This window comes from Xenopus tropicalis, chromosome 7 (assembly GCF_000004195.4).
Source record: "Xenopus tropicalis strain Nigerian chromosome 7, UCB_Xtro_10.0, whole genome shotgun sequence".
In the NCBI taxonomy this organism is placed as follows: domain Eukaryota; kingdom Metazoa; phylum Chordata; class Amphibia; order Anura; family Pipidae; genus Xenopus; species Xenopus tropicalis.
The window spans coordinates 46,748,213-46,775,963 of record NC_030683.2 but is presented as its reverse complement, the minus strand read 5'-3'; the positions used below and the strand labels follow the sequence as shown (position 1 = coordinate 46,775,963).

The 27,751-nt window shown below is 38.7% G+C and overlaps 1 protein-coding gene across 3 annotated transcripts; it reads left to right on the top strand.

Annotated features, from left to right (window-relative positions):
* On the top strand, window positions 1–27,751 carry slc29a3 (solute carrier family 29 (equilibrative nucleoside transporter), member 3). 3 transcript variants are annotated; one of them, XM_031904688.1, is made up of 6 exons: window positions 2–133; window positions 2,228–2,514; window positions 8,023–8,105; window positions 11,268–11,494; window positions 21,064–21,226; window positions 24,554–27,751. In XM_031904688.1, coding segments are annotated over exons 1-6 (1,395 nt in total). In that variant the 5' UTR covers window positions 2–132; the 3' UTR covers window positions 25,188–27,751.

Sequence of the window (27,751 nt, the reverse complement as noted above, 5' to 3'; positions counted from 1 at the left end):
TACCATTGGCCACGCCCACTGCTAAGCCGGGCAGGGAAGCAGGAAGCGCTAAGAAGTATGAAACCCGGGCCGGAGCCCTGTGTGCCGCATTCATAAGAAAACCAGTGTCTGGATGCATGTGAAGTGTTCAAAAGTGAGTAGAACCTGGTTACTGCTGATTGGAAATGGAAGTCCGGTGTTTTGTATTTGCATTGTATTGGCATTGTCAGCCATGTAAATAAGCATAGCTATAGACACACTGCAAGGGGAAGGGATCGTTCCTAGAAAGGGGCAGAGTCTTACTTTTAACTCTTTTCTATCCAGAGAGCTTGGAAACTGCTTCCCAGTGAAAGAGCTGTTAGGAAGCAAACGAGAAGCCTGGGCAGTGGGGGAAACCTAAAGCGCAGTCGGGTTTGGAGGGGGAAACAGCTGTTCCCTGCACTGCTTTACTGGGAGGGGGAGATCGTACCTTTGTGTTACTAATACAGTGGCCGAGTCTGTAGGGAGGGGGCAGAGCTGCTGTGGTAATGGGGCATGTGAGCATTCAGTGGCTCCCAGTAGCAGGGCCTCATGTATATCCCAGAGTATATCACAAGGTATATCCCAGAGTATATCCCAGAGTATATCCCAGAGTATATCCCAGAGTATATCCCAGAGTATATCCCAGAGTATATCCCAGAGTATATCCCAGAGTATATCACAGATATGCAGCCACAGCACAGCGGGGCTATAATAATTATAGCATGGGACAAATCTTACTTTTCTGCTTTACATATCATTATATTTGGCAAATATCTAGCAAATATAAATATAACTCTGGGATCTGTATAAAAGCTAACTAAACAAATGAGCAGATCTTTCCCTGTATGGCCGGTGTAACCCATAATATAATTTTTTATAGAGCTGTGCATATTAGATGTGTGTCAAACAGAAGAATATACAGTGAGTGGGGTTCACCCCTGTGTATAGCATCCTACATAAATCTGTATTATTTTCACATATACCCATAGTGAAGTGCCTGCGTACATTGGTGGCACGCTGGTGAGCATTGCTGTTTTGCAGCACTGGGGTCCCAAGTTAGATTCCAGCCAAAGTTTGTATGTTCTGCCTGTGTTTGCAACGCTTTAGGGTACTTATTCACTTCTACTGTACAGCACTGCGTACATAAGTAGCGCTTTATAATTAATGATATACATACATACATACATACATACATACTTCAAATAACAAATAAGCTTAACTGGCTGCTTATATAATTGATGGAAGTATGTATGTATATAACCCTAAAAATATGTTAAACTGGTACAGCGCTAATGTGTGATGTGTAAGATCTTTAAAGCATTGTGGAAAAAAAGAGAATATATGTATTTTTTGAATCGGTGTTGTCTGCTCTCTTCTCATTGCTACCCAGGACAGAGACCTTAACTACCCCTAAAGGTGGCCATACACAGATTTCATCTGCCGATTTGGGTCTAACTGATTTGGCAGCTTATCTGCCTATCTATGGGAACAAACCTACCTGACCAGTATCTGGCCTAAAATTGGACTGATGTCAATTTAATACTGCCTATTGAGCTATTCGATTACATGACATCTCAAATGAACTTTAAGCCCAACACATTAAAGGGTTTTGGATTCATTTACAAATAATGCATTGTTGCCCCTACCTGGTAACAATTGTGTGTTTGTTTCAGAAAAAACTTCTACAGTTAATATAAATATGCTGCTGTAGCCAGGGGGACAGCGATCAAGCTAAAATTAAGAAAAAAGGGCACACAGTTACATAGCAGGTGACAGTTTTGTTGTGTAGAATGCAATGGGTTTAGTTAAGGAAGATAAACAGGAGTCAAATGCCATTCATGACTTTATACAGACCTAGAGAATGTAAACATTTATTATAAAATATGACATTTGTTGCCTATAAATGGACTATATGTAGGTTCTGCTGAAGAGATGCCAGATTTAATGATAAGAACCAGTGCTTTCAAATTATGATGTCATTGGGTAGAGATGTTTTTAAATAGAGGGCAATGAATCAGGTCTAATCCATTTTTCAGTACTTAATCCCGAAAAAAAATCTATTCTAAATAGTTTATCTATTTGATTACTGCAATGGAGTTTATAAATAGGGCCAATGCACATACAGCATTTTTATTGCATATTTCAGAGCAATAGTATCAGATACTGAACAGCCTCTGATACTAATACTAATTAAAAAAACAACTTTTTTTTTCTTTTTCTGTTGCAGTGTCTGAGGACTATTTGCAAAGTGCAAATTCCATTTATAAGCCCTCAGACCATATTCATTCAGATTCTGAACAGGAATCTCTATTGGGAGAACATCGCGTAAAACCATATCGTATCCATAAGCCAGTGGACCATTACTGCTGCACATACATTATATTTTTCCTTCTTGGCATTGGGACTTCCTTGCCTTGGAACTTTTTTTGCACTGCAAAACACTACTGGATATACAAATTCAGAAATTGCACAGACGCACCACTAATAGAGCGACACGATGCCTCCGACATAAGCGTGAGTATAATGTTTTGAAACATTTGAAAGGAAAATGGATTATTAAAAAATAAATTGGTTTGAAAAATCTCAGGTCACAAAACTAAGTAATTGGCTCATATTAGTGCTTATGTTATCACATTTGCACATATGCAACAACGTTTCCCACTTTTTCACACATTTGCCCAAAAATATACTCCCCTTTTTCTTTCTGTTATGTAAGTAAGGTGAAAAAAAACATTATCTGAACAGCCAAAAATAGACATAAATGTATTTTTTTCCCAACAGGTTTAAAGGAAACCATGACAGCTCACTTGATTAGGCTAACAGTGTAATTCAACCCTTCACCTTATTCCATTGTAAAGGGATGGATTTTGGGACTTGGATTTTCTGGAAAGCAGTGGGACTTAAAAATGACAGAATCCATCTGCCATCCCACCGGCGAACATGTAAGTCGCCGGCGGGATGGCAGACACGGCGGGGCGATTTCAGGAAATCTCTTTTTCGGCGATTTGCGCGAAATCGCGCCGCCGCGTCTGCCATCCCGCCGGCGACTTACATGTTCGCCGGTGGGATGGCAGGGGTAGGCAACTCGGGGAGATTAGTCGCCCGCGAACAGGGAGTTTTGCCGCGGGCGACTAATCTCCCCGTGTGCCAGAGCCCTTAGAGCTGGCATGGCAAGGGGTACTGAATGTTCCAGATAACCTGTAGCGAAAGATATATCCAAACAAAACAGTATTTGGCATCCCTGAACTGTAAACAAGAATGCTGAGATAAAGGGTTTGTGCTTATACAGTATGATGTTGAGTTATAATCAGATAAAAAAATCCAAAAGGTATTTTATCAAATAATACCATGTACGTAAAGAAATATAAGGTTTTCTAGAGATATTTGTACTTATCAACAAAATATCTCTTACACAGGTCTGGCATGAGAAGGCACGGGCTGCTTTCACACACACTGCTCAGATAAGAGACACTCAATTTTTTATTGCAGAAAGTATGAAAACTCTCCAATTTCCAGAGTCTCTATAAAATATGGAGATTTATTGCTAACAGGGTTTTGTAGCAAACATATGTTATATCAGAGTCCACAAGTACTGACAATATGTCTGTTAATAAAACAAACATATTCTTTTTCCTTTATGTGATATGGGACATTCTTTGACTAGGCACAATAGCCCTTACCAATAAGATATTTCCGTGAAAAATAAACCATGTTGGAGTGTAATTCCCACAGAGCTGACCTAGTAACACACATACCCATCTAATTAGAACGCTTTCATCACAAAAACATAAGCAGGTATGACATGTAATTCTAATTAATTAGAGATTCCAGGATTCAGTTTAGGATTAAGCTAAATCCCATTTTTTATGTTTTTGCATAATTTTAATTATACTAAATCTAGCAATTCAGTGGAACCAAATCAGAATTCTACAGCTAGAGAGCCACCTTTTCTAAAAAAAACAGACCTACGTACAGTATATATTTATCTTTCTGCTTTATTAGTAACATTAACTACAAGCAAGGTTTTTTTTTCATTTTTATGGAACACATAGCTCTATGCCACTGGCAGTGCCACCTTTCCCAACTTTTCTGCACCCCAACCATCCAGTGGCGAGTGCAGTGCTCTTTAAATGAAGTTATTATCACTTAGTTTGAAAATCGCTCACATACCGAGCAACTGAGTTTGTGAGAAATAGAAGGGGACAGGATTAGCTGTCTTCTAAGTATGTAAACATCTTTTTTATCTATATGTTTACCCTCAGATAAAATACAACAAGCAATATTTCTAAGGTATGTTTTATTGTAACTACTCAATATTATAGAAACTTCATATATAATTCCATTTCATTTTTATGGAACATATAGCTCTATGCCACTGGCAGTGCCACCTTTCCCACCTTTTCTGCACCCCAACCATCCAGTGGCGAGTGCAGTGCTCTTTAAATGAAGTTATTATCACTTACTTTGAAAATCGCTCACATACCGGGCAACTGGGTTTGTGAGAAATAGAAGGGGACAGGATCAGCTGTCTGCTAAGTATCTCTTAGTCCTGATAGCAAAAGGCTTACCCGAAGTAAAATTCAGGGACAGATATGTAGGTGTGCCGCTCGAATTGCGGCATGTAAACATCTTTTTTTATCTATATATTTACCCACAGATAAAATACAACAAGCAATATTTCTAAGGTATGTTTTATGGTAACTACTCAATATTATACAAACTTCATATATAATTCCCCGGAACATACAGTATAGTAGTTGAAATGCAGTGCCAGCTTTATTTTAATGCCCTATTACACAGTCAGTATAAATGCAGAGGAATCTCACGTTTACACAGAACTTGCCACATAGTCAATTCATTGTTCAAATCTGTTCATTGTAATGAAAAACACCTGAAAAATGACTACAGGTATGGGATCCGTCATCCATAAACCATTATCCAGAAAGTTCCGAATTACGGGAAGGCCATCTCCCATAGACTCCATTATAAGTAAATAATTCTAATTTTTAAAAATGATTCCCATTTTTCCTGTAGTATGTATGTATGTATGTATAACCTTATTTATAAAGCGCCACAAGGGTACGTAGCGCTGTACAATCTTACATAATACAAAATTACACACAGGGAGGACAAATGATATAATAAATAAATACAGTAAATATATATATAAGTGCCATGTGGTATGAGACACAGTAGGAAGGAGGTCTCTGCCCCATAGAGCTTACAATCTAAGTGGTTGGGTAACATACAGGCACAAACTGGAAGGTAAGAGTGCACCAGGTATGGGCATTTGCCCTTAAAGGAACAGTAACACCAAAAAATGAAAGTGTATAAAAGTAACTAAAATATAATGTGCTGCTGCCCTGCACTGGTAAAAGTTGTGTGTTTACTTCAGAAAGTCTACTATAATTTATATAAATAAGCTGCTATGTAGCCATGGAGGCAGCCATTCAAAGGAGAAAAGGCACATAGCAGATAACAGATAAAACACTATTGTATTCTACAGAACTTGTCTGTTATCTGCTATGTAACCTGTGCCTTTTCTCCTTTTTTCCAGCTTGAATGGCTGCCCCCGTGGCTACACAGCAGCTTATTATATAAATTATAGTAGTGTTACTCTAGCAAAAACACCAGTTTTACCAGTGCAGGGCAACAGTGCATTAAATTTTTATTACTTTAAAGCTCTTTCATTTTTTGGTGTTACTGTTCCTTTAAGCGCAGGACTGGGCAAAATAATGTTTTAGTGCTCCAGAAGGTAACATCTGAGCTTTTTCTTAAAGAAAGTGTTCCCTATGGAGGGATTCAGGGATAGAGTTCCAGAGGTAAGGAGCAGCGAGATAGAAAGGTTTAAGACGAGAGAGCGCAGTAGGTGTGGATGGTGTAAAAAGACGGAGGCTCTGAGAGGGGTGGAGGAGACGACCAGGAACGTGCAGGGAGACCAGTGAATAAATATAGTGAGGAGCGAGTGAAGGGCTTTGAATGTTATCAGAAGGATTTTGTAAGCTATCCTTTGCTTAACAGGCAGCCATGCAAGAGAGCTTAAGTAAGGCTTAACAGGTTCCCTCTGCGGAGAGAGCAGGAGGATCCTGGCAGCAGAGTTTAAAATTGATTGCAGGGGAGAGAGGTGGGAGTCTGGGAGGCCGGTTAGTAGGAGATTGCAGTAATCTAAGCAGGAAAGGATAAGCATTAGTTTTTTAGCTGTTACTTGTGAAAGAAAGGGGCGTATCTTGGCAATGTTATTAATATGGTTAGAGAAGGAGAGTGACTGGTTAAAGATAACCCCAAGGCAGCGTGCAGAATTTACAGGGTAATTAAAGCAGTAATTAAACATTACCTTGCACTTGATCCCAACTAAGATATAATTAATTCTTACTGGAGGCAAAACAATCCTATTGGGTTTAATTATGTTTAAATGATTTTTTATTAAACTTAAGGTATAGAATTCTAAATTACCGAAAGATCCCTTATACGTAAAACCCCAGGTCCCGAGGATTCTGGATAACGGGTCCAATACCTGTACATGGACATCTTAATATTATAGAACCTGTGCAATATGTCTGTGCACGGGCTTCATTGTGTAAATGTATGTTGTGATAAATTAATAACTGAAGCAGAACTCTAAAGGTGGCCATACACGGGTCGATTCTAGCTGCCGATATCGGTCCCTAGCCTAGCCTGAAATCAGGCAGGTAAAAAAATTTAGTCGGATCGGGGACCGCGTTGCTTGTTGATGCAGTCCCCGAACCAACTTTGCCTATACCTGTCGTTGTAATTCGATCGTTTGGCCCCAGGTCAAAACGATCGAATTAGACTGGATTACAGCCTTGGCAACATCACCAAGCGAGCGGATCTGAGGGTGTATGGCCATCTTAACTCTTAACCTGTCAGTAGCAGCCAAATCCTAGATATTATGAGTACCCAGATTCTTCAGCTCATGAAACAAACTCTCCGGCTTAAAGTGCAGTAAGTTAGGCTGAAGTACATTTGCAAAACCAAATAAGTGCAGCCAGACTAGAAATACCAGTAGTGTGACTGTCTCTATGTGTTCACAAACTCGGCAGCGGAATAATGCACACAATTTGCATGCTTTTTACATAAGAAGCCCCAAGTGCAATTATATTTGTGGGAGGTTAACATGTCTAACACAGTCTCCATCATATTAAGAACTAATTGCTATATATCGTCACTGCACCCATGGGATGGGCTCTCATTGCAGATATTTTCAGGCCTGAGGAAAACTGATACCAGCAGTGCAGCCCGTTGGGTTACTTACTGACTCACCACTGTGGATGCAGTGACTGTATTTGGCAGGTATGGGATCCCTTATCTGGTAATCCATTATCCAGATACTTACTGAGGTACAAAAGAAGCATGTTTCTTTATATTGTGCAGGTTTACACAACCAAATGGAAACTAGCAAGTGGATTCTACCATTAACTACATACATAATAGGGAACCAATCATGCACCAGTTTTTTTCTATTTAAATGCAGTATAAATGCAGTAAGTACATACATTGTGGCTTGCCATGTGATTTCACTGCTAATGTTTGAACAAGTTACAGCTTTGCTTTGTCAAGAAGCTGGAAGCAAATCTGTTTTTATGTCTCTGAATGTGACTGCTAGCTCAAAAAAAATTAAATTGTGTGTAATGTGAATAAAGAAAAACAAACTACTTTAGCTAAATAAATTCCACCCACCACTTGAAGCTGCACATCATTACACACTGGCCAAATTCAAATACACATAGGGCTTTACTGCGTCAGGCATTAGCAGTAATTATTAAACCAAGCGTCCCTTATTAGGATGAAGACAGACACAAATTTTAGTGGTTTTATAGTTATCTATTCTATTTGAAGTATCAAAAAGAAAGTGCATTGATTGAAGAGTTGTATACAGGAAAACAGTATGTTTTGGGAAAACCTTTCTCCTTTTCCCACAGCCTCCCATGTAGAGAGTAGGCATATTTTGTGTGCCATTTGCAAATGTACTATATTTGTAAATATTTTTGTTATTATTTACAGGACTACTTTGAAAGCTATTTTTCCATTGCTTCAGCTGTTCCATCGGTGCCATGCCTCATACTAAATTTCTTTCTTGTCAACAGGTAAGGTTTGTCATTGCTGACAGAATGTAACATTTACGTGCAGGATAGTAGCTTTCTACCATGAATCTAATTGTTTATAATCACATTACAATGATAATTAAGCATACTGTGTCTTTTCTGTAGTTATATAAGCATATAGTAGAAGGCTACTTTATGGCTTTTGTCGGGGGTAAGCAGTACCCTTCAACACTCCACTCAGCCTTTTCTGAGCTTTTCAGATGGCTGCAATCATCTCAGGGAGAACTGCGCCAGTAGAAACAACTCTTAATTTGAGTGGAAAATGCTTAGCCTTTTGTTAACACTTCTGCTGAAAGGTGGGAGTCTCTTGAGCTGACTTATGCATTGCTAAACTAGCCCTGCCTGCTAACAAAAGTGTCTTCCATAAACATCCAGTTTCTCATTTAGATGAATAGGAGTCTGATATCAGGTGTCAGTAGCTATTCTTCAGTCTTAAAAGGAAAATATACCACCATTTTTGACATAAGCTCATTCACTTTATAGTACCCTGTAACACATCTAGATTCCCTATATCCTTTCTTGGTTTAACAGTAATATACCACCAACACAATAAGATGTTTAGCACAAAATTAGACATTGCAACAAGCTTTTCATTCTTTGGTATTTATACATTTCTGTTACAGTATTAAGTTTTTAGTCAACTCTACTTATCAACCCTGGCAGTGTCTAGTGTGTATTCTGGAAGTGTAAGTTTCCTCCCCATGCAGACAGCTAATTATCTCCCACTGATGGCAGAAATAGGACTGCTCCCAGCGGATATATGTGTGTGTTCCTCATGTACTGGTTATTAGCATCTTGCTCCTGTGCATAACCTGTTTGCACTGAAAATAGATATTCACCCCACAGGTGAGGAGGGGGAAAGAACAGATGGTAATAGTTTAATCACTGTGAAGCAGCAGTTAATTCTATAGGCTAAATGTATTCTGAACCCTGAAAATATATCTGAGATGACACAAATGTTTATTTATTGCTCATATAATTGCCAGTAGAATTAACAGTATCTCTACACACACACCCACCCTAAATAAAAAATAATTTAAAGGAACAGTAACACCAAAAAATGGAAGTGTATAAAAATAATTATGATATTATGTACTGTTGCCCTGTGCTGGTACAGCTGGTGTGTTTGCCTCAGAAAGACTACTATAGTTTACATAAACAAAGCTGCTGTGTAGCCATGGGGGCAGCCATTCAAAGGAGAAAAGGCACAGGCACATAGCAGATAACAGATAAAGCCCCATTATATTCTACAGAGCTTATCTGTTATCTGCTATGTAACCTGTGCCTTTTCTCCTTTTTTATAGGTTGAATGGCTGCCCCCATGCCTACACAGCAGCATATTTATATGAGCTATAGTACTGTTACTTTAGCAAATACACAACTTTACCTGTGCAGGGTAACAGTACATTATATTTTAAATACTTTAATACACTTTCATTTTTGGCGTTACTGTTCCTTTAGCCCCTTTACTGTCACTTTCACCATTATGTTGAAAAAGGGAACAGGAATTGTTCTGATACATATATACCTGACAACTAAAGGGGCATACACTTTCATTTGCTGTAAATATTGTGTAAATGTGAACACAGATTACTGTCAGAGAGCCTTAAGGTCCCCATACACAGGCTGATAGTAGCTGCCGATATCGGCACTCCCGATGAGCCTATCCGACTGATATCTGGCCTCAAATCAGCCAGATCTCGTTCGGGCAGGTTAGAAAATCTAGTCGGATCGGGGACCGCATCGGCTCGTTGATGCGGTCCCCCGACCGACTTTTCCTATACCTGCCGTTATAATTCGATCGTTTGGCCCCAGGGCCAAATGATTGAATTACCCTGGATTCTCCCGATACCGCCCACCCGTAGGTGGGATCTTATGGTGTATGGGGACCTTTAAGGGCAGCCATACATGTAATTACAATCTTTTACAGCCCTCTACTAATGTTCAGGGCTGAGGTAGAAACAATAGGAATTCTACCTCTATTCAACAATTCAGCCCTAAACGCAGGTTTTGCTTGGGCTCCTTCGACTGTGCCTGATCAAAATCTTTTGGTCTACCCAATCGAAAAGACGAGTCATATCCAACGCTTTTGTGATATTGGTTGTCTCGTCGATCCACCATACACACACCGAATATCGTACGAAACCTTGTTTAGTACAATAATATCGGTGCAGGTATGGCCAGCTTTAGGCTGGTCATACATGGGCCAATACAAATAAGTTAGATCTGCTTATGAGCAGATTTCAAGGTGTATGTCAAGCTTTACTTATTCTAATTTTTCCATCTGTTGATCCTAATGTTATGCTGCTTCTCTGTCCATAGACATAGGGGCTGATTTACTAATCCACGAATTCGAATCGGAATGGGAAAAATTCGGATTAGAAATTAACATTTTGCGACTTTTTCGTATTTTTTGCAATTTTTTCGTCGCCGTTACGACTTTTTTGTAAATTGTCGCGACTTTTTCGTAGCCGTTACGACTTGCACGAATTGTAGCGACTTTTTCGTATTGAGCGCTCGTAAACTGCGGGCAAAACTTTCAGACTTAGCATGATTTTGGAAGCCTCCCATAGGACTCAATGGCAGTCTGCAGCTCCAACCTGGCCCAAGGAAAGTCACGATACCGAAGCTTGAATGAATCCGAAACTTTCGTACTCGGCGCGATGGCTACGAAAAAGTCGCGACAATTCGCGCAAGTCGTAACGCTACGAAAAAGTCGCGACAATTTGCGAAAAAGTCGTAACAGCTACGAAAAAGTCGTGACAATTTACAAAAAAATTGCAAAATACCGATCATTACGAAAAAAACGCATTCGGACACTTTTTGGACGTTCGTGGATTAGTAAATGTGCCCCATAGTGTACCAGTGTTCAATAGACAAAGTATGTTAACTTGCAGAGTAAACTAAGCATCTCTTAGTTTCACAGTTTCAGTTATGTTTAAAAGGCATAGCTAGACTGTATAAGATAAAGTTGTTTCTGTCTGTAACATTTTCGAAGGTGACTGTACTTCAATAAATTATTTGCTCACATGTATATCTACAAAGTATAAGGGTCCCTACTCTGACATTGTATTGTATTAACATTTAATGATCAACTGACAACTGGTTTTCTGCATGCTTATTGTTTTTTCCAATCTATTTCAGGGTTTCTTCCAAAGTGCGAATCCTCTCTTCTTTAGTGGTCATTCTGCTAGTTTTTGTATTGACCACAGTGCTGGTAAAAGTTGATACATCTGCTTGGACTAAGGAATTCTTTGTGTTGACTCTGTCATGTGTGGTCATTCTCAGTGGAGCAGCAAACATTCTAGCCGCCAGCATCTTTGGCATAACTGGACAGTTCCCAATGAAAAATTCTCAGGCTTTAGTATCTGGTAAGATCGTATTAGTATGTGGTGGCTAAGATTAATAAGCATGGTTGGATTTTGGTATGTCAGTTTATTTTGCCATGTCCACTGTTTATTTTATTTAAATTATAAATCCTTTTTTATTTAATTTGTTTTGGTGGCAATTGTTATAGATAATAGATTTCCATATTAGAAAGTTTTTCTTGGCCTACTTCTCAGGAGACCGAAACTTAAGTTAAGGGCTTTGTGACCCAAAATCCAGATTAGAATTTCAATACTATTTTCTGTTGTAGAAGGAAATGTCACATCATTAAAGACGATCTGGGCATTGCAGCTATTGACAGTCATCCAGTAGCTGCCCTTAACTGTATGTATAATAGATTCAGATCTATACATATAAACAAATCTGAGTTGCAACTTGCAACCCAATGATAGTTTCGGAAGTGTCTCACAGTCTTTGTTATTTTCAGCCGTAATCTGAGTCTCCATGTTTCTAAACATCACACATGAAATACAAAAATAATGAGTGGACTAGTGCAGACTTTAACGATGTTACTATGGCTGCATTAATCATATATTAAAGAGGTACTGACATCAGAAATGAAACCTTTTTTACATCTATGATAACAATGTATTTGCATGCTATTTATAATTTTGCCATAAAAGTATTTGTCCGATGCTTTGATATTATCTGATCCCCCATGTTCCTCTATCAGGGGGCTACCATATTTGTGCAGCAGGAGTCTGTTAGCATTGGACGCTATAACTGACAGGCTGAGAAGGGACAGTCACGTTGGCAAAACAGTCAGGTTTAGGAACTTCAAGTAACAGTTACTTACAGAAGCCGACCTATTGGCAAAGAATGGTCAACATGACCTTTAGGTAACTTTTTATGTAGATTCATATTTTAAAACGTTGTTTTTTGGTGTCAGTATTACTTTAAGCGCCAGCACAGTCATGGCATTGAGCGGGATGTTAGTAGTGCCTTGCATTTGTATTTTTGAGAAACAAAAAAAAAATTTAGAAATGCTTAGCTATTCCTTGTACCCAGGATTCTAAAAGACATGCATTTTCAATACTGATTTATTTTCAGTGGCAATGCAGAGGAATGTTTAGAAAAAACACCTAAACTGAATTAAAGTGTAAATTTCAGGTTGATTATATATATAAATAGTTTCCATGGAATAAACCATGAGCAGGTTTCACCCTTCATTTCTGAATCACCGTAGCAAGGGTTTCTCATAAAATGAGAGCAAGATAAGCAGGCATCTTCTACTTTAGCTGCTATTAAATTTATTTCAGCTATTACAAGTGAGTTGCAGCCATATTTTGGACATTTGAGGTAGCCCAGAATTTCCTATCTTAGTAGGATTAGATGTTACCCACTTAATTAAAGCTTTCTGTATAAATGCTGTCCCTTGTTTTCTAAGGTTTCCCTTTATTTTGTTGGTTACCTGCTCATAATTCATAGCAGATTAGTTGTACAGGTATAAAAGGAGTGTTTGCAAATTCCTCCTGTCACAGATATGTCAGATGGGTTAAAGTTTTGGTAAACAATTCACATTTTATTTGAATGTTAGTGGGAATGTTTAAGCTTGCTTCTTGTGACACAGAATTGGGTTCTATCAAGTCCAAATGACAGGAATAGTTGCATTGACTATTGAACTGTGACTATCAAGAAATCAAAGAACCTTATTGCTTTTATTGCTATTCTCTGTGATAAGCCAACACTAGGGGGCAAAAAATAAAGTGATCCTTTATAGAAGAAAGACATTGGAATCTAAAAGCTGTCAAGTTTAATTAGTCAGTGGAAGTCAGTAGAAAGTGTATGTGAAAATTTTAAGAAGTTTTATTTATTTTTTTAAACATTCATGTTTTACATCCTCATTGAAAACACCGTACAATTTACATTTGTGTCGTTTGATTTTTTTCCCCCCGACTACTCCATTTGAGTCTTTTTAAAAAAATATGTTAGTGGTCAAGAAGTAAAAAAAAAAGGTTACTTGAGTTTTGTTGAGGTATTTTTGTTCTGCAATTCTGATAAAACAGAATCCCCCTGTTGCCTTTGTTTATAGGAGCATTTTGCCAAGATGGCACACTAAAATATATAAACAGTCTTATTGGAATAACTACAAAAAAAGGAAGTTTTCATATTACTAGGTATCTGGCATCCGCCCAATAAAAACAAATCTGGAAGCAAAATATCACAATCTTCTCTTGCTTCTTTTTCAATTCATATCCAATAATTGCAATATCTTAATAATCACTAAGCATATTAATTCCAAGATCTGCTCTTCAGAGAGAGAATTCTTTTGGAAACGAGGCTGGATTGCTGCTTTTAGCCTGTGAATGTAACTGCCATTACCAGCAGTAAAAATGGCCAAGCTGCAGGCTCTCCTCTTTTCCAGTCATTTCTGTGCTCTTTTTAAATGAAATAATCTTGCCTTGGTTCATCTTCATTTGCATATTTGATAAGATGACGAGCATGGTTTTGACTGATGTGTCCCCTGCAGGATTATTTTATGGTGCATCTTTCTGCTCTTCCTCATAACCATTTTCTAAGTTAAAAACAGTTCTTCTACTTATTATCTGTCTCTCCCTTAGGGCATTTTTATGCATTTGTTTAAGATTTTGAAGGGCTTCAGTTTCATTTGGTGTCTTTGCTTCTCTATTGATAGTGTAGAATAGGAATATACGGAATCAGTTCCCTATTAATGAAATGAATGAGACCAGAGCTTTTATATTGGTATATTTTGCTTGCCAGATGGCTGCATGTAACATTAGTTACATGCACTAAATCCAACAATACTTTTATGAAGCAAATCATAGTTACATAGTTACATAGTTACATAGGGTTGAAAAAAGACCTGTGTCCATCAAGTTCAACCCATCCAAGTAAACCCAGCACACCTAACCCACACCTACCAATCTATACTCACATACATAAACTATAAATACAACCACTAGTACTAACTGTAGATATTAGTATCACAATAGCCTTGGATATTCTGATTGATCAAGAACTCATCCAGGCCCCTCTTAAAGGCATTAACAGAATCTGCCATTACCACATCACTAGGAAGGGCATTCCATAACCTCACTGCCCTCACCGTGAAAAACCACCTACGCTGCTTCAAATGGAAGCTCCGTTCCTCTAATCTAAAGGGGTGACCTCTGGTGCGTTGATTGTTTTTATGGGAAAAAAGAACATCCCCCAACTGCCTATAATCCCCTCTAATGTACTTGTACAGAGTAATCATGTCCCCTCGCAAGCGCCTCTTTTCCAGAGAAAACAACCCCAACCTCGACAGTCTAACCTCATAGTTTAAATCTTCCATCCCCTTAACCAGTTTAGTTGCACGTCTCTGCACTCTCTCCAGCTCATTAATATCCTTCTTAAGGACTGGAGCCCAAAACTGCACTGCATACTCAAGGTGAGGCCTTACCAGGGACCTATAAAGGGGCAAAATTATGTTCTCATCCCTTGAGTCAATGCCCTTTTTTATACAAGACAGCACTTTATTTGCTTTAGTAGCCACAGAATGACACTGCCTGGAATTAGACAACTTGTTATCAACAAAAACCCCTAGATCCTTCTCCATTAAGGAAACCCCCAACACACTACCATTCAGTAGATAGTTTGCGTTTATATTATTTCTACCAAAGTGCATAACTTTGCACTTATCAACATTGAACCTCATTTTCCAGTTTGCTGCCCAGTTATCTAATTTTGTCAAATCGCTCTGCAAAGCGGCAGCATCCTGCATGGAACTTATAGTTTTGCACAATTTAGTGTCATCAGCAAAAATAGAAACAATACTGTCTATGCCCACCTCCAGGTCATTAATAAACAAGTTAAACAGCAAAGGCCCAAGGACTGACCCCTGCGGTACTCCACTAACCACACTGGTCCAATTAGAAAATGTTCCATTTACAACCACTCTTTGTACTCTATCCTTCAGCCAGTTCTCTATCCAATTACAAATATTATGTTCTAGGCCAATATTCCTTAATTTGATCATTAACCTTCTGTGAGGTACTGTATCAAACGCTTTAGCAAAGTCCAAGTAGATGACATCAACTGCCATTCCAGCATCAAGGTTCCTACTCACCTCCTCATAAAAGGCAACTAAATTAGTCTGGCAAGATCTGTTACGCATAAAACCATGCTGGCACAAACTAATAGTATTGTGAACTGCAATGTATTCAAGTACCCTATCCCTTATTACCCCTTCCAAAAGTTTTCCTACTACTGATGTCAGACTAACAGGCCTATAGTTTTCAGGCTGAGAACGGGATCCCTTTTTAAATAACGGCACCACATTAGCAATCCGCCAGTCTCTTGGCACCATGCCAGACCTCAATGAATCCTGAAAAATTAAGTGAAGAGGTTTGGCAATCACAGCGCTCAGCTCATTTAATACCCTGGGATGAATCCCATCCGGCCCTGGACCTTTGTTTACCTTTACATGTTCAAGTCTCTTTTGAATTTCCTCCCGAGTGACCCATGCGTCAGTAGCTAAATTACTAGAACTGGGCATATTACAAGGGAAGCCTTCATTATCTGGCTCCTCAGATGTATAGACAGATGAAAAATAAGAGTTCAAAATTTCAGCTTTTTCCCCGTTTTCATCAACCAACGTACCCCCCCGTGATAATAAAGTTCCCACCCCTTCTTGCTTCATTTTTTTACTATTCACATAATTAAAAAATAATTTTGGATTCTTTTTACTCCTAGCAGCAATATCCCTTTCCATCTCTATTTTAGCTTGCCTGATAGCTTTTTTGCATGCTTTATTTGCTTCCTTGTACCTGATGAAAGTTTCTGCTGTCCCAGCTAACTTGAATGCCCTAAAAGCACGTTTTTTCTTACCAACCTCGACAATAACACTTTTATTCAGCCATAAAGGTTTTGCTTTGCGATGCCTCTCCTTGCTTACTAGGGGGATATACTGTTGCGTATACCTACAAAGCAATGTTTTAAAGATGTTCCATTTTCCTTCTGTGTCTAACCCCATGAAAAGCCTTTCCCAGTTGACACATTGCAGAGATGCCCTTATACTGGCAAAGTCTGCACGTCTAAAATTGAGTGTTTTAGTTACTCCCTTATAGCGCTGTCTCTGCAGCATTATCTCAAAGGAGACCATGTTGTGATCACTGTTCCCCAAATGCTCACCCACACAAATGTTAGAGATAAGTTCATTATTATTAGAAATCACCAGGTCCAAAATAGCGTCATTCCTAGTGGGTTCTTGAACTGCCTGAAATAAAAAGTTGTCATTTAGCATATTTACAAACCTACTAGCTTTTTCTGACTTAGCCACCCCATTACTCCAGTCAATGTCCGGATAATTAAAGTCCCCCATAACAACAACTTGACCCAGTTTTGAAGCCTCCTCCATTTGCAACAATAGCTGGGCCTCATCCCCCTCATCTATACGGGGTGGTTTATAACATACACCAATGATCATTTTCTTTGTGACCTTCAGCCCTACTGAAATTTCTACCCAAAGAGATTCGACGTTTTCATTGGTAATGTCTTTATTACATGGCTTTAAGTCTGACTTTACGTAAAGACAAACCCCTCCACCCTTTTTAATCTCTCTGTCCCTCCTAAAAAGTGTATACCCATTTAAATTCACAGCCCAGTCGCATTTATCATCCCACCAGGTCTCAGTGATACCTATTAAATCATAATTTTCAATACATGCAATAGCTTGCAGCTCCCCTAATTTACCCGACAAGCTACGCGCATTAGCCAGCATGCAGCGGAGATTATTACTTCTCCCTCTGATGTTTACATTAGCTAAGGGAGAATTAGAGCCAAGGCAATTATGAGACTGCTTTCCTTGTAACGGAAGCTCCTTATCTGATAAACTATATGCCCCCCTCACTCCTCCCCCACAACCCTTTGCTAGTCCCCCTACCCCGTCTACACTAATTTTCCCATGGAATTCTAGCTCACCCACCCCCCCCTTGTCTAGTTTAAACACTCCTCCAACCTCTTAACCATTCTCTCCCCTAGCACAGCAGACCCCCTTCCATTGAGGTGCAATCCGTCAGGGCTGTATAGATTGTACCCCAAGGAAAAGTCAGCCCAGTGCTCTAGGAACCCAAACCCTTCCTTCCTACACCAAGACTTTAGCCACGCATTTAGCTCCCTAAGCTCCCGCTGTCTCCCTAAACTTGCACGCGGCACCGGCAAAATTTCCGAAAAAATGACATTGGAGGACCTTTGCCTAATCTTAGAGCCTAGATCCCTGAACTCACTCTTTAAAGTCCCCCACCTACCGTTCATTTTGTCGTTAGTACCGATATGTACCAAGACAGCCGGGTCTTGCCCAGCCCCTCCCAATAATGTGTCAACCCGATCAACCACATGCCGAACCCTGGCACCAGGAAGACAGCAAACTGTCCGGTTGAAGCGATCCGCTTGACAGATTACCCTGTCCACTTTCCTAATGATCGAATCCCCTATAACCACCATCTGTTTAGGCCTAGCTCTGCTCTCCTCCCCACCACTACTAGTGAAACTGGTCTCCCGGCTGTTAGAGAGATCAGCCTCACCTAGAACCGCCAATCCAGAGTTCACACTCCCATCTTCTTCACACAATCTGGCAAATCTGTTGGGATGCGCAAACCCTGGAGCAGCCTCCCTTTTCCTTTTCCCCACACTAGATTTTCTAACTGTCACCCAGCTTACTGCCCTATCATCCTTTTGCTGCTCCCCTCCCCCCCTACTATCTGACCCCACTAGTTCTTGTTCAGTTAACAAGAGACCCCTCTCAAGATTGTTGATTGAACGCAGTGTTGCGACGTGTTCCTCTAGGACTCTAACGCGAGCCTCTAAAGTGGCAATTCGCTCACATCCACAACAGAGGTATGCACTTTGGAACTGTTGTTCCACAACTGCATACATGTGGCAGGCTGTGCACTGTGTCAGACCTTCAATGTTGCTACCACTCATTCTCCCAGTTACAAGAACAGTTAAACAAAAATAGGTGTAAGGACTTGTAGTAAATACCTTGTTTTACCTTATTTTTAACTCCCTTAGTGTTTAACTCCTGAGTTTATAACTCCACTTACAGAGTCCCACTTCAAGAGCAATCACTTACAGAGCACCTACCACCAGAGCAAGCTCCACTGGAGTGCCTGTGGTTCTATTTATGCAGTCTGTAAAGGTGAACTAATCAAACCCCACCCTCCTCAAGCTGAGGGTAATTACAAGGGAATGTAACCTGCTGTAAGCCTATGGATCCCACAAACTTTGTAAATTAGCTCCAAAACAACAATTACTTATGAAAAAAAAATAAATAAAACCCAACAGTAAAAAAACACAATGGTTTTGATAAAGTTAGTAAAGAATACTTATCCCTTTTTAGTTGAAATGAAAGCAAGTTGATTCAACCAGCCACCAGCCTGTTAGTAAGCAGCTCACTGGACTGCCTGTGGTTCTATTTATGCAGTCTGTAAAGGTGAACTAATCAAACCCCACCCTCCTCAAGCTGAGGGTAATTACAAGGGAATGTAACCTGCTGTAAGCCTATGGATCCCACAAACTTTGTAAATTAGCTCCAAAAACAACAATTACTTATGAAAAAAATAAATAAAACCCAACAGTAAAAAAACACAATGGTTTTGATAAAGTTAGTAAAGAATACTTATCCCTTTTTAGTTGAAATGAAAGCAAGTTGATTCAACCAGCCACCAGCCTGTTAGTAAGCAGCTCACTGGACTGCCTGTGGTTCTATTTATGCAGTCTGTAAAGGTGAACTAATCAAACCCCACCCTCCTCAAGCTGAGGGTAATTACAAGGGAATGTAACCTGCTGTAAGCCTATGGATCCCACAAACTTTGTAAATTAGCTCCAAAAACAACAATTACTTATGAAAAAAATAAATAAAACCCAACAGTAAAAAAACACAATGGTTTTGATAAAGTTAGTAAAGAATACTTATCCCTTTTTAGTTGAAATGAAAGCAAGTTGATTCAACCAGCCACCAGCCTGTTAGTAAAGTATCATGATGTAGAAAAGCTCTCTATTACCAATGTAAATGGATATACACTTCCAAGAATCCTGAAAAGCCACTAGTAAACACTTGAACATTTGAGCACATTGCATTTACCTCAAGGAAAGCTGTAAAGCACTTTACTGGAAAGCTCAGTGAGTTTATGAGTTGGCTCCAGAAATTAAAGGCGAATGTTCACCTTCAGACATTGCACCTGAAGCCAATCCTGCACTGGGCATGGAATAAGAAGACTGTACCAGAAGAACACATAAGTAAAGACACTACACAAGCAAACTGATGCCATAAGAGTAAGAATAATAACCAACATAAATGAACAACTTATGTTGTCCTTAACACAGTACAGCGTATAATTATAGGGCAGCGTGTTGTTTCCCAGGGTGAATTTTTTTTTTCTATTTTACTTTTTTTTTTCACTTTTTCTTTCTCTTTGTTTTACCAACAGAAAAGTCAGTAAGACATAATTTTATATGGGATTTACCAAATAAACTTTATTAGCTACAGGGGATTACTTCTCTGAACATGTGGCCACCTTTTCGGGATTGCTTCTCTGAACATGTGTCCATGTTTTCAAGGGTTAGATAGTCTTGATAAATAAATCTACTGATGGGACACTGTTAAATGTATCTTGCTTTTATGAGGGCTAAGCAACACTTTTCTGTTTTGGGGGTCACAGTGGGAGAGTCAGCATCCATCATGGAAGCCATTGTTAACCTTCTGGGTATGGTACAATAGACTGCACCTGTATCTCTGACATATGGCTGCCAGTGCAAAAAGGGAGACATTAGTACTCATGGGTCTGTGTATCTGTGTATCTAAACTTTATAAACTCATGTAGCTGCAGTAGCTTGCTATAGCTGTTAGGGGCTTTGCATTTTCATCTGTTCTGGACCAGTCAAGATGTAGTCAGATGTAATTGTTAAGCAAGCAATAATAAAAAGCAGTTGTGTTTTTTTTGCTTTGCTTGATATATTATGATCACTTGTTTTTAGCGTCCATGTAATTTTTTATTTTATTGATGAAAAAGGCAATACCTATGTTCCAGAACACTGAAGCAACCTACAATTACTGGAACAGTGATCCACACTCTGGCTTTAACAGAGAACTAAACCCTAAAAAACAAATATTGGTAGAAATGCTGTATTTTGTATACTGATCTTACTTCACAAGCTTAAAGTTTCAGCATCTCTTTAACAGTAATGATCCAGGTCTTCAAAGTTGTGCACAGGTGCTCCCTCTTTTGGATTCTGTTATAATTGTCAGTGACACTGCACTTGCTCAGTGTGCTCTTGCAGATGAAAGGGAAGCTAAGCTTTGGGGCTGTCACAAGATTCACATGTCACAGAAGCTGCAGTGCTCATAATTAAATTCTGAAGCAAATTGTATTATGACAGGTTAATAGAGAATCTCAAAATATAATGGATAGCATTTCTACCTTCCTTCCACACACAGAATGATCATACTTTCTAGCAACATACTTCTTAAATTCTAGAGCAAAGTCATTAGAAACTCATTATATAGCTGTATTGTTGTTCTATAAAGCAAACATTTCTTTTTCTCTCTCTTCAGGCCAGGCGATGGGTGGCATTGTAAGTGCACTGGCAGCCATATTAGACCTGAGTGTCGCATCCAATGTTACTGACAGTGCTCTTGCTTATTTCCTCACTGCAGTCATTTTCACGATTATATGCATCATTGTATATCTGATTCTTCCCAGAATGGAATATTCCAGGTAACAGATCTAAACCTGTAACCATGTTATTTTCCCTGTTTTCTCTAATTAGAATATAAAGAGGTTTCTGTGTAATTATGTTTTTGCTCATTTTCAGCAAAGGTGTTTTAAATTCTGCTTTCAGATTCTGCCATGCCAAAAGCTCCATTGTTCACTTTTGCCTTATCTCTCTCAAAAATACAGCAGTAACACCTGTCTTAAATGGTTTTCACCATTAGTAGGGAGAGATACAGCAGTAGAAAGACATTATTTGGTATCTGATTTTATATCTATTGCTTCAAAACAGAAATGAGAGTTCTGTATTGCCCCAATTAATATAATGTTGCCTGTGTTTGGTAGCACAGCACATGCAAGTTACAGAGTGGCAGTGGGCTTGGCCCACAACAGGGATTTAGCTGCCTTGCGTATGCTGACACTGAGCTCTGCATATTGCCATATTTTCTATCCAGCATAAGGGGTAGAGTGTAGCCAGATCCTGGAGAGAAGTGCTCTAAGGACTAAGGTGTGGGCTTTTGCACCCTTTAGTGCTCTTGCTTCATGGTCTAAGCACAGGTATGGTATCCTTTATCCAGAAATCAGTTATACAGAAAGCTCCTGATCATGAAAAGGCCATCTCCAATAAGGTTCATTTTAACCAAATAATTCAAATTTTCAAACACTATTCTCTGATAAAACAATACTATGTACTTGATCCTAACTAAGCTAAATACATTTATATTGGTTGCAAAACACTTCTACTGGGTTTATTTAATGTTTAAATTATTTTTTTAGTAAACTTAGTAGATCCCTCATCTGGAAAACCCAAGGTCCCAAGCATGATGAATAACGGGTCCTATACCTGTAAATGATCCCTATAGTAAGGGGTGCTGCTACCATTAGGCAACTCCAGAAAATACCCTGCCATAGACTATACTGAGAATTGCCTCTGCTAAAACACACACAGAGAAAATTATTAGTAAATGAGTAGCTGCTACTAGTAGCTCTGTGTGTCTTCACCCTAAATGAGTCACAATAGTGGTTGGACACAGGACTGTACTATTTAGGAGCTGATAAGGGTACTTTGCTAATGCATGGAGTTTTTTCATTGTAAAAATGTGTCTGGTAGCAGATTTTAAGCTTTTACTGCAGAAATGAACATCTCTATCTCGGAAAAACAAAACCACAGAATGAAGCATGAGTTTCAGGTACAAGTTCCATTTCCTTCAGATAACATGTCTGTGCGGCTGCGCTGTAGAAAAGGAGAACTGATATTGGCAGCATTAATGCTTGGTTTCACTCTGCTTACTCCCATTAAAATGCTTTTTTACACTTATTCCTTCTGCCAAATCTGCTTGATTGGGTAAAAAAAAACAACAGGCATTCTGTCATATGTATTCCTTTGCTTAAAACAAATCCTGTTTAGTTTCTGATTTATCCACATCCTTTTTTATGTGTTTTTGTATATTATAAATAATGTGGGTTGTGGCGCAACACGTCTGTGATTTTTTTGACCATTTCCTGTAGAAAGAGTTTGCTTACAAGTCTCAATTGTTTTATTACTAATAGATATTGCATACAGGCCAACTGTTTTTGACCAAATATTCCCAGATAAATGCTGTACATGTCTGTAAATCCATTGGCTTGCCCAAACTCCAGTGCACATATGCAGCCATTGGCTTGTCCATGTGTAATCAGCATTGATATATTGTTTCACTTACTTACAATAAAACTATGATATTTGTAGATATGATTGTTTTTATATTCTGATAACATATCAAATGGACTCATGATGAATTTGTATATGTGCATGTTATGTTAGGATTTTAGATTGTAAACTCCACTGTGGCAGGACTGATGCAAATGATGAATAGACTATCTATTATACTTGGAAGGGTCTTCTGGATAATTGGTATTTCAACAATAAGGAACACCATTCCATACTAAAAATATTTAAACCTTGAAAAAACTCAAAAAGATTGTTTTTCCATTGCCATGGATTGATGTTACTAGCCTTTACATTCGGATCCCCCGTGTTCCTCTATGAAGGGGCGGTCATATTTGTGCATTAAAAGTTACAGATTTTGAAGTAACACACGAAGCGGCCCATTTACCAATATTACATTTTTTGGGGGATTAAAATACGATATGGTAAAAATTCAGAGTAACCACGATAATTTCTCAAGTTCTAAAATGCTTTTAATGTTTGTAAGAAAGTATCGCAATTGCGTTCCGAAAGTCACAATATTTTTGTGCCGAAAAGTTTGTTAAGCCACGAAAACCTTTCTGGCTTTGATGCCTTCCATGTCTGGCTTTGGAAGCCTTCCATAGGACTCAATGGGACTCGACAGATAGTCCGAAGAAAGTGTAATCAAAGCGTTAACGAATTCCGAAATGTTCGTATTCTTTGCACAAAGTACAATTTTTCGTGGAAATTTAACAAAAGCCATTTTGTATATATTCCGAAATGTTCTATAAGTTAAAAAAAGTTAGAAAAAATAAGAAATTATCTCAAAATTGTTTAGTAAATGGGCCCCTTAAAATCAGACAGCTGTTCTAAGAAAATCTGCCAATTGGTCTCCATAACCTTGTAGCCTCACAGAATGATAGTTTTTTGGCTGCCAGGGTTGGTGACCCCCAATTAAAAGCTAGAAGAATGCAGGACTACAAAAAATGAAGACCAATTAAAAACAAACTATGATATAAAACATACTGTAACATTTACTGGCCTTTTAAAGGGGTAGTTCACCTTTAAGGTCATTTTTAGTATGTTATAGCATGTCTTTTTCCTAACAACTCTGCAACTGGTCTTCATTATTTACTCAGGCTGCATTTTTATTGTTATTATTACTTTTTTTTATTATCTTTCTATTCAGTCTTCCACCTATTCATATTACAGTCTCTCTTTTAAACCACTGCTCAGTTGCTAGGATAAACAAGACCGTAGCAACCAATTGGCTGCTGAAATACCAAAATGTAGAGCTGCTGAAACAAAAGACTAAATAACTGAAAAACCACATAATTAAAGACCAATTGCAAATTGCCTAAGAATATCAATATATACATCATACTTAAATGTAATTTAAATGTGAAGCATCCCATCAAGGGGAAAGCCATGGAAGGGAAACTGAATGTATATAGTTGATACAGCTGCACCCCTCTCAGCAAATACAAATTATGTTGAGTATAGATGAGTATATTATTGTTGCCTGATGGTTGCACATCACCTCACCTCTGAGATTATATATAAATATATAATAGAGATCTGCCTGGTACATAGTATTTACAAGGCAGTTAGAGTACAGGTAAGAACATTCAGATTAAAGTTAACCTCCCTGTCATTTATTGTAGGTATTACCTGAGCATCTCTAATGACAAACCCTCCAGTTCTTCACTTGAAACTGCTGCCGCCGGAGACAATCACTCTTCATTGAATAGCAACTCTCCTCCAATAGGCCCCATCCTGAGAAAGGTCTCAATGCTAGCAACCTGCTTGTTCTATACCTTCTTCATCACCATAATCATCTTTCCAACTATCTCTGCAAGCATAGAGTCTGTTAACAGTAAAAGTGGCAGCATCTGGACAACTAAATATTTCACTCCCATCACATGTTTCCTCATATATAACTTTTCTGACTTTTGTGGTCGTCAGATCACAGCATGGATCCAGAGCCCTGGGCCCAAAAGCAAGATTCTGCCCACCCTGGTTTTTCTCCGTACTTTATTTATTCCCTTGTTTATGTTCTGCAATTACCAACCCAGAAAGCACATCGATAAAGTGTTTTTTCAGAGTGATGTCTACCCAGTACTTTTTATCGCACTCCTTGGCTTAAGCAACGGATACCTGGGAACACTCTCAATGATATATGGTCCAAAAGTTGTCCCAAAGGAGTTAGCTGAAGGCACAGCCATTATTATGTCTTTCTTTTTAGGCTTAGGCTTGGCTGTGGGGTCCGCCTTCTCTTCCCTTGCGCAATTGATCTAGACTTTCAACAGTCAGCCGTTCCTGGAGTATTAGAGGACCAGCGTGGGAAAAGGGCATTTTGTGACCACTTTCGTAAAGTTTAAAACTTTTTCCGAATTTTATTATAAAAGGACCTAAACCGAAAGCAAAATGACTGTTTTGTGCATGAGAAAATGTGTTTAATGCTTTTATTCATGTTTTTATAATTGCAGTTACTTCACCAAGTCCTGTTTGTCATCATCTGAAGTTTGTATTTGTACAAATAATTTTTTTATACCACCAGCATATGTTTTTACATTTTTGATTACATTTTACTGCAAGATATAGATCAGAGAGGACTATCATGAGGAATTAAATAGCAGCTTCTAGAGAATCCTGGGAATTGTAGCTGGTGTTCCACTGGTTGGACATCCATGGTTCTGGTGAAATGGAAGCAAGGAGCATTAATAACCTCTGAAGCTATTTTAACTGTTTTGCTATAATAATTTTCATGTATGCACTTTTTTAATTACAAAGGAAATTTGGAAACATTTGCTGCCTTTGATCTACTTGGTTTTGTTTACAAGAGGAGTGAAACTTTTCACAAAGGCCACACCAACTTAACAAAGGCAGCTTTCAGGAGGTCATAGGAAACACCACTGGCTATTTTAAAGGGACAGTATTTTGTTTACCAAAAGCACAATAAATAGGTTTGGTGCTCAGATTCCATTCTGCCTCTTCTAATTTAAAAAATCCCTCATTTTCTCACAGACCATGTTGTTTTTACACTTATTACCTCCCCACCCCTTCTGTAATCAGAATAAGTTGTTTAAATAAATCTAATGAGCTCTATTTAAACAAACCCCTACTTTCCCCAAGTGGCAGCTCTGCCTTATATGGGGCTGCCTAGCAGAGAGGAGTTCATTATACAGGCAGAAGGCTAATTTGCTACCTGTGTCCTCTCCCAGAATGAGAAGTAGCAGAATGAAAGTCATTTTACGTCACTGTTTCTGTGAAGTAAACTGTTGTTTAGTGTACGAAGTTAAAACCATAGACATTTTTATAGAAAAGGGCAATATTATTTATTTATAAACATTTTTTACACAAGCCCTATCCATTGAACTAATTTTGAGCAAGTGGTAATACTCTCTCTTTTAAAGTGAGAAGCCTGCAGGGCTGAACAAGAGAAGGATGCATCAGCTCTAAGCCACTGTGAATTACCGAGCCGCTGTGTGTTTGGTATCCCTCCACATCCTTGTGTGGCCTGTATTCTCACTGTGTGTATGCAGAACCTGTTTATGAATGGGTACACACTCCAGTCATTAGTAGGGAAAATATCCCTGATATTACTGTTGTGCTGCCCATGTATCTGAGCTATACTGGTAAATGCACCTCACAGTCTCAGGTGTCCAGTTTAGGGTTTTTATGTTTTTAAATACTATTTTACATGTGTTTTAGACAGGACAGTGTGGGTGTTAAGAACATCTATTCTCTGTATATCTGACTTTAAATGTACGTGTATGAGCCACCATATTGCTTCCTTTAACCTGGCAATTACACAGACTTCAGGGGATCCTTATGGAAGACTGTATGGATCCTCATGATATAAGGTCTGTTCGCTAGTTTTATTCACTATACTACATGATCAAGGGCCAAATTATAATAAAATGTTGAAGTCATCTGAAGAGGTCATTGTAGCTCTATAGCAGTCTGAGGGACAAAATTCTCTTGAACCTCCCGCTGGGTGCACTTGTGTAACCTAATAGCTCATACTTGTATGTATAGACACAGATATGCAGATGACAAATATTCTGTGATTATAATGATCTATTCTCCCAATGAACTTTCATGTTTCCTGTAGCCACACTGAGTATTGTATAACCTCCCACTAGCAGATAATGGCCTGTGAGCAATGTGTATAAGAGCTTCCCATTAAAGCAAATTTAACAACTTATGAAGATTCCTAGTGTTCTGATCAGCACAACTATATGGGGCAATAGCTGCTGTTAAAATGCCTTGTGTGAGTATTTTTGCCTGTGGTTTTGTAGTCGGCCAAAGGGATGCTGTGCCACTTTCCAAGTTAAATCTAATTTTTTGTCTGAACTGACCTTCTGGGTTTGCCTGGCATGGCTTTCTTGTTTCTATGCCAGTGCAGTATGCATTCACACTACACCCAGGATACGGAGAGGGAGGCCTTTGCCTGTAAAATCCAGAATGTAAATTTTAAAAAGAGAGGTCTAGGTATAGTTCTGCTGGCCATGGGAAATGGCAAGAATAGTTGTAGGCCCTACTGAAACTCCACTGCATTACCTTTTATTCTGCCTTTAAAAGCCTTTCTGTTGTTTTAGATAGAGAATAGTACAGATATACATTAATAACATGGGATGAGTAGCTATGTATCTGTGCTATAAGCATAAGTGGGATTAGGGTTTAATAGAACCAGATTGTAAAATTACACTAACAGTGATATGAGTTCCTCATGCAGAAACGGTCTTTTGTTATATTTGTAAAGCTGTTTTAAATATTTTTATGCCAGTAAATTTTCCTTTGTACGATGTTGCATAATGTGATAGGAGCATTATCAAATAAACAGTTAACTGGAATAA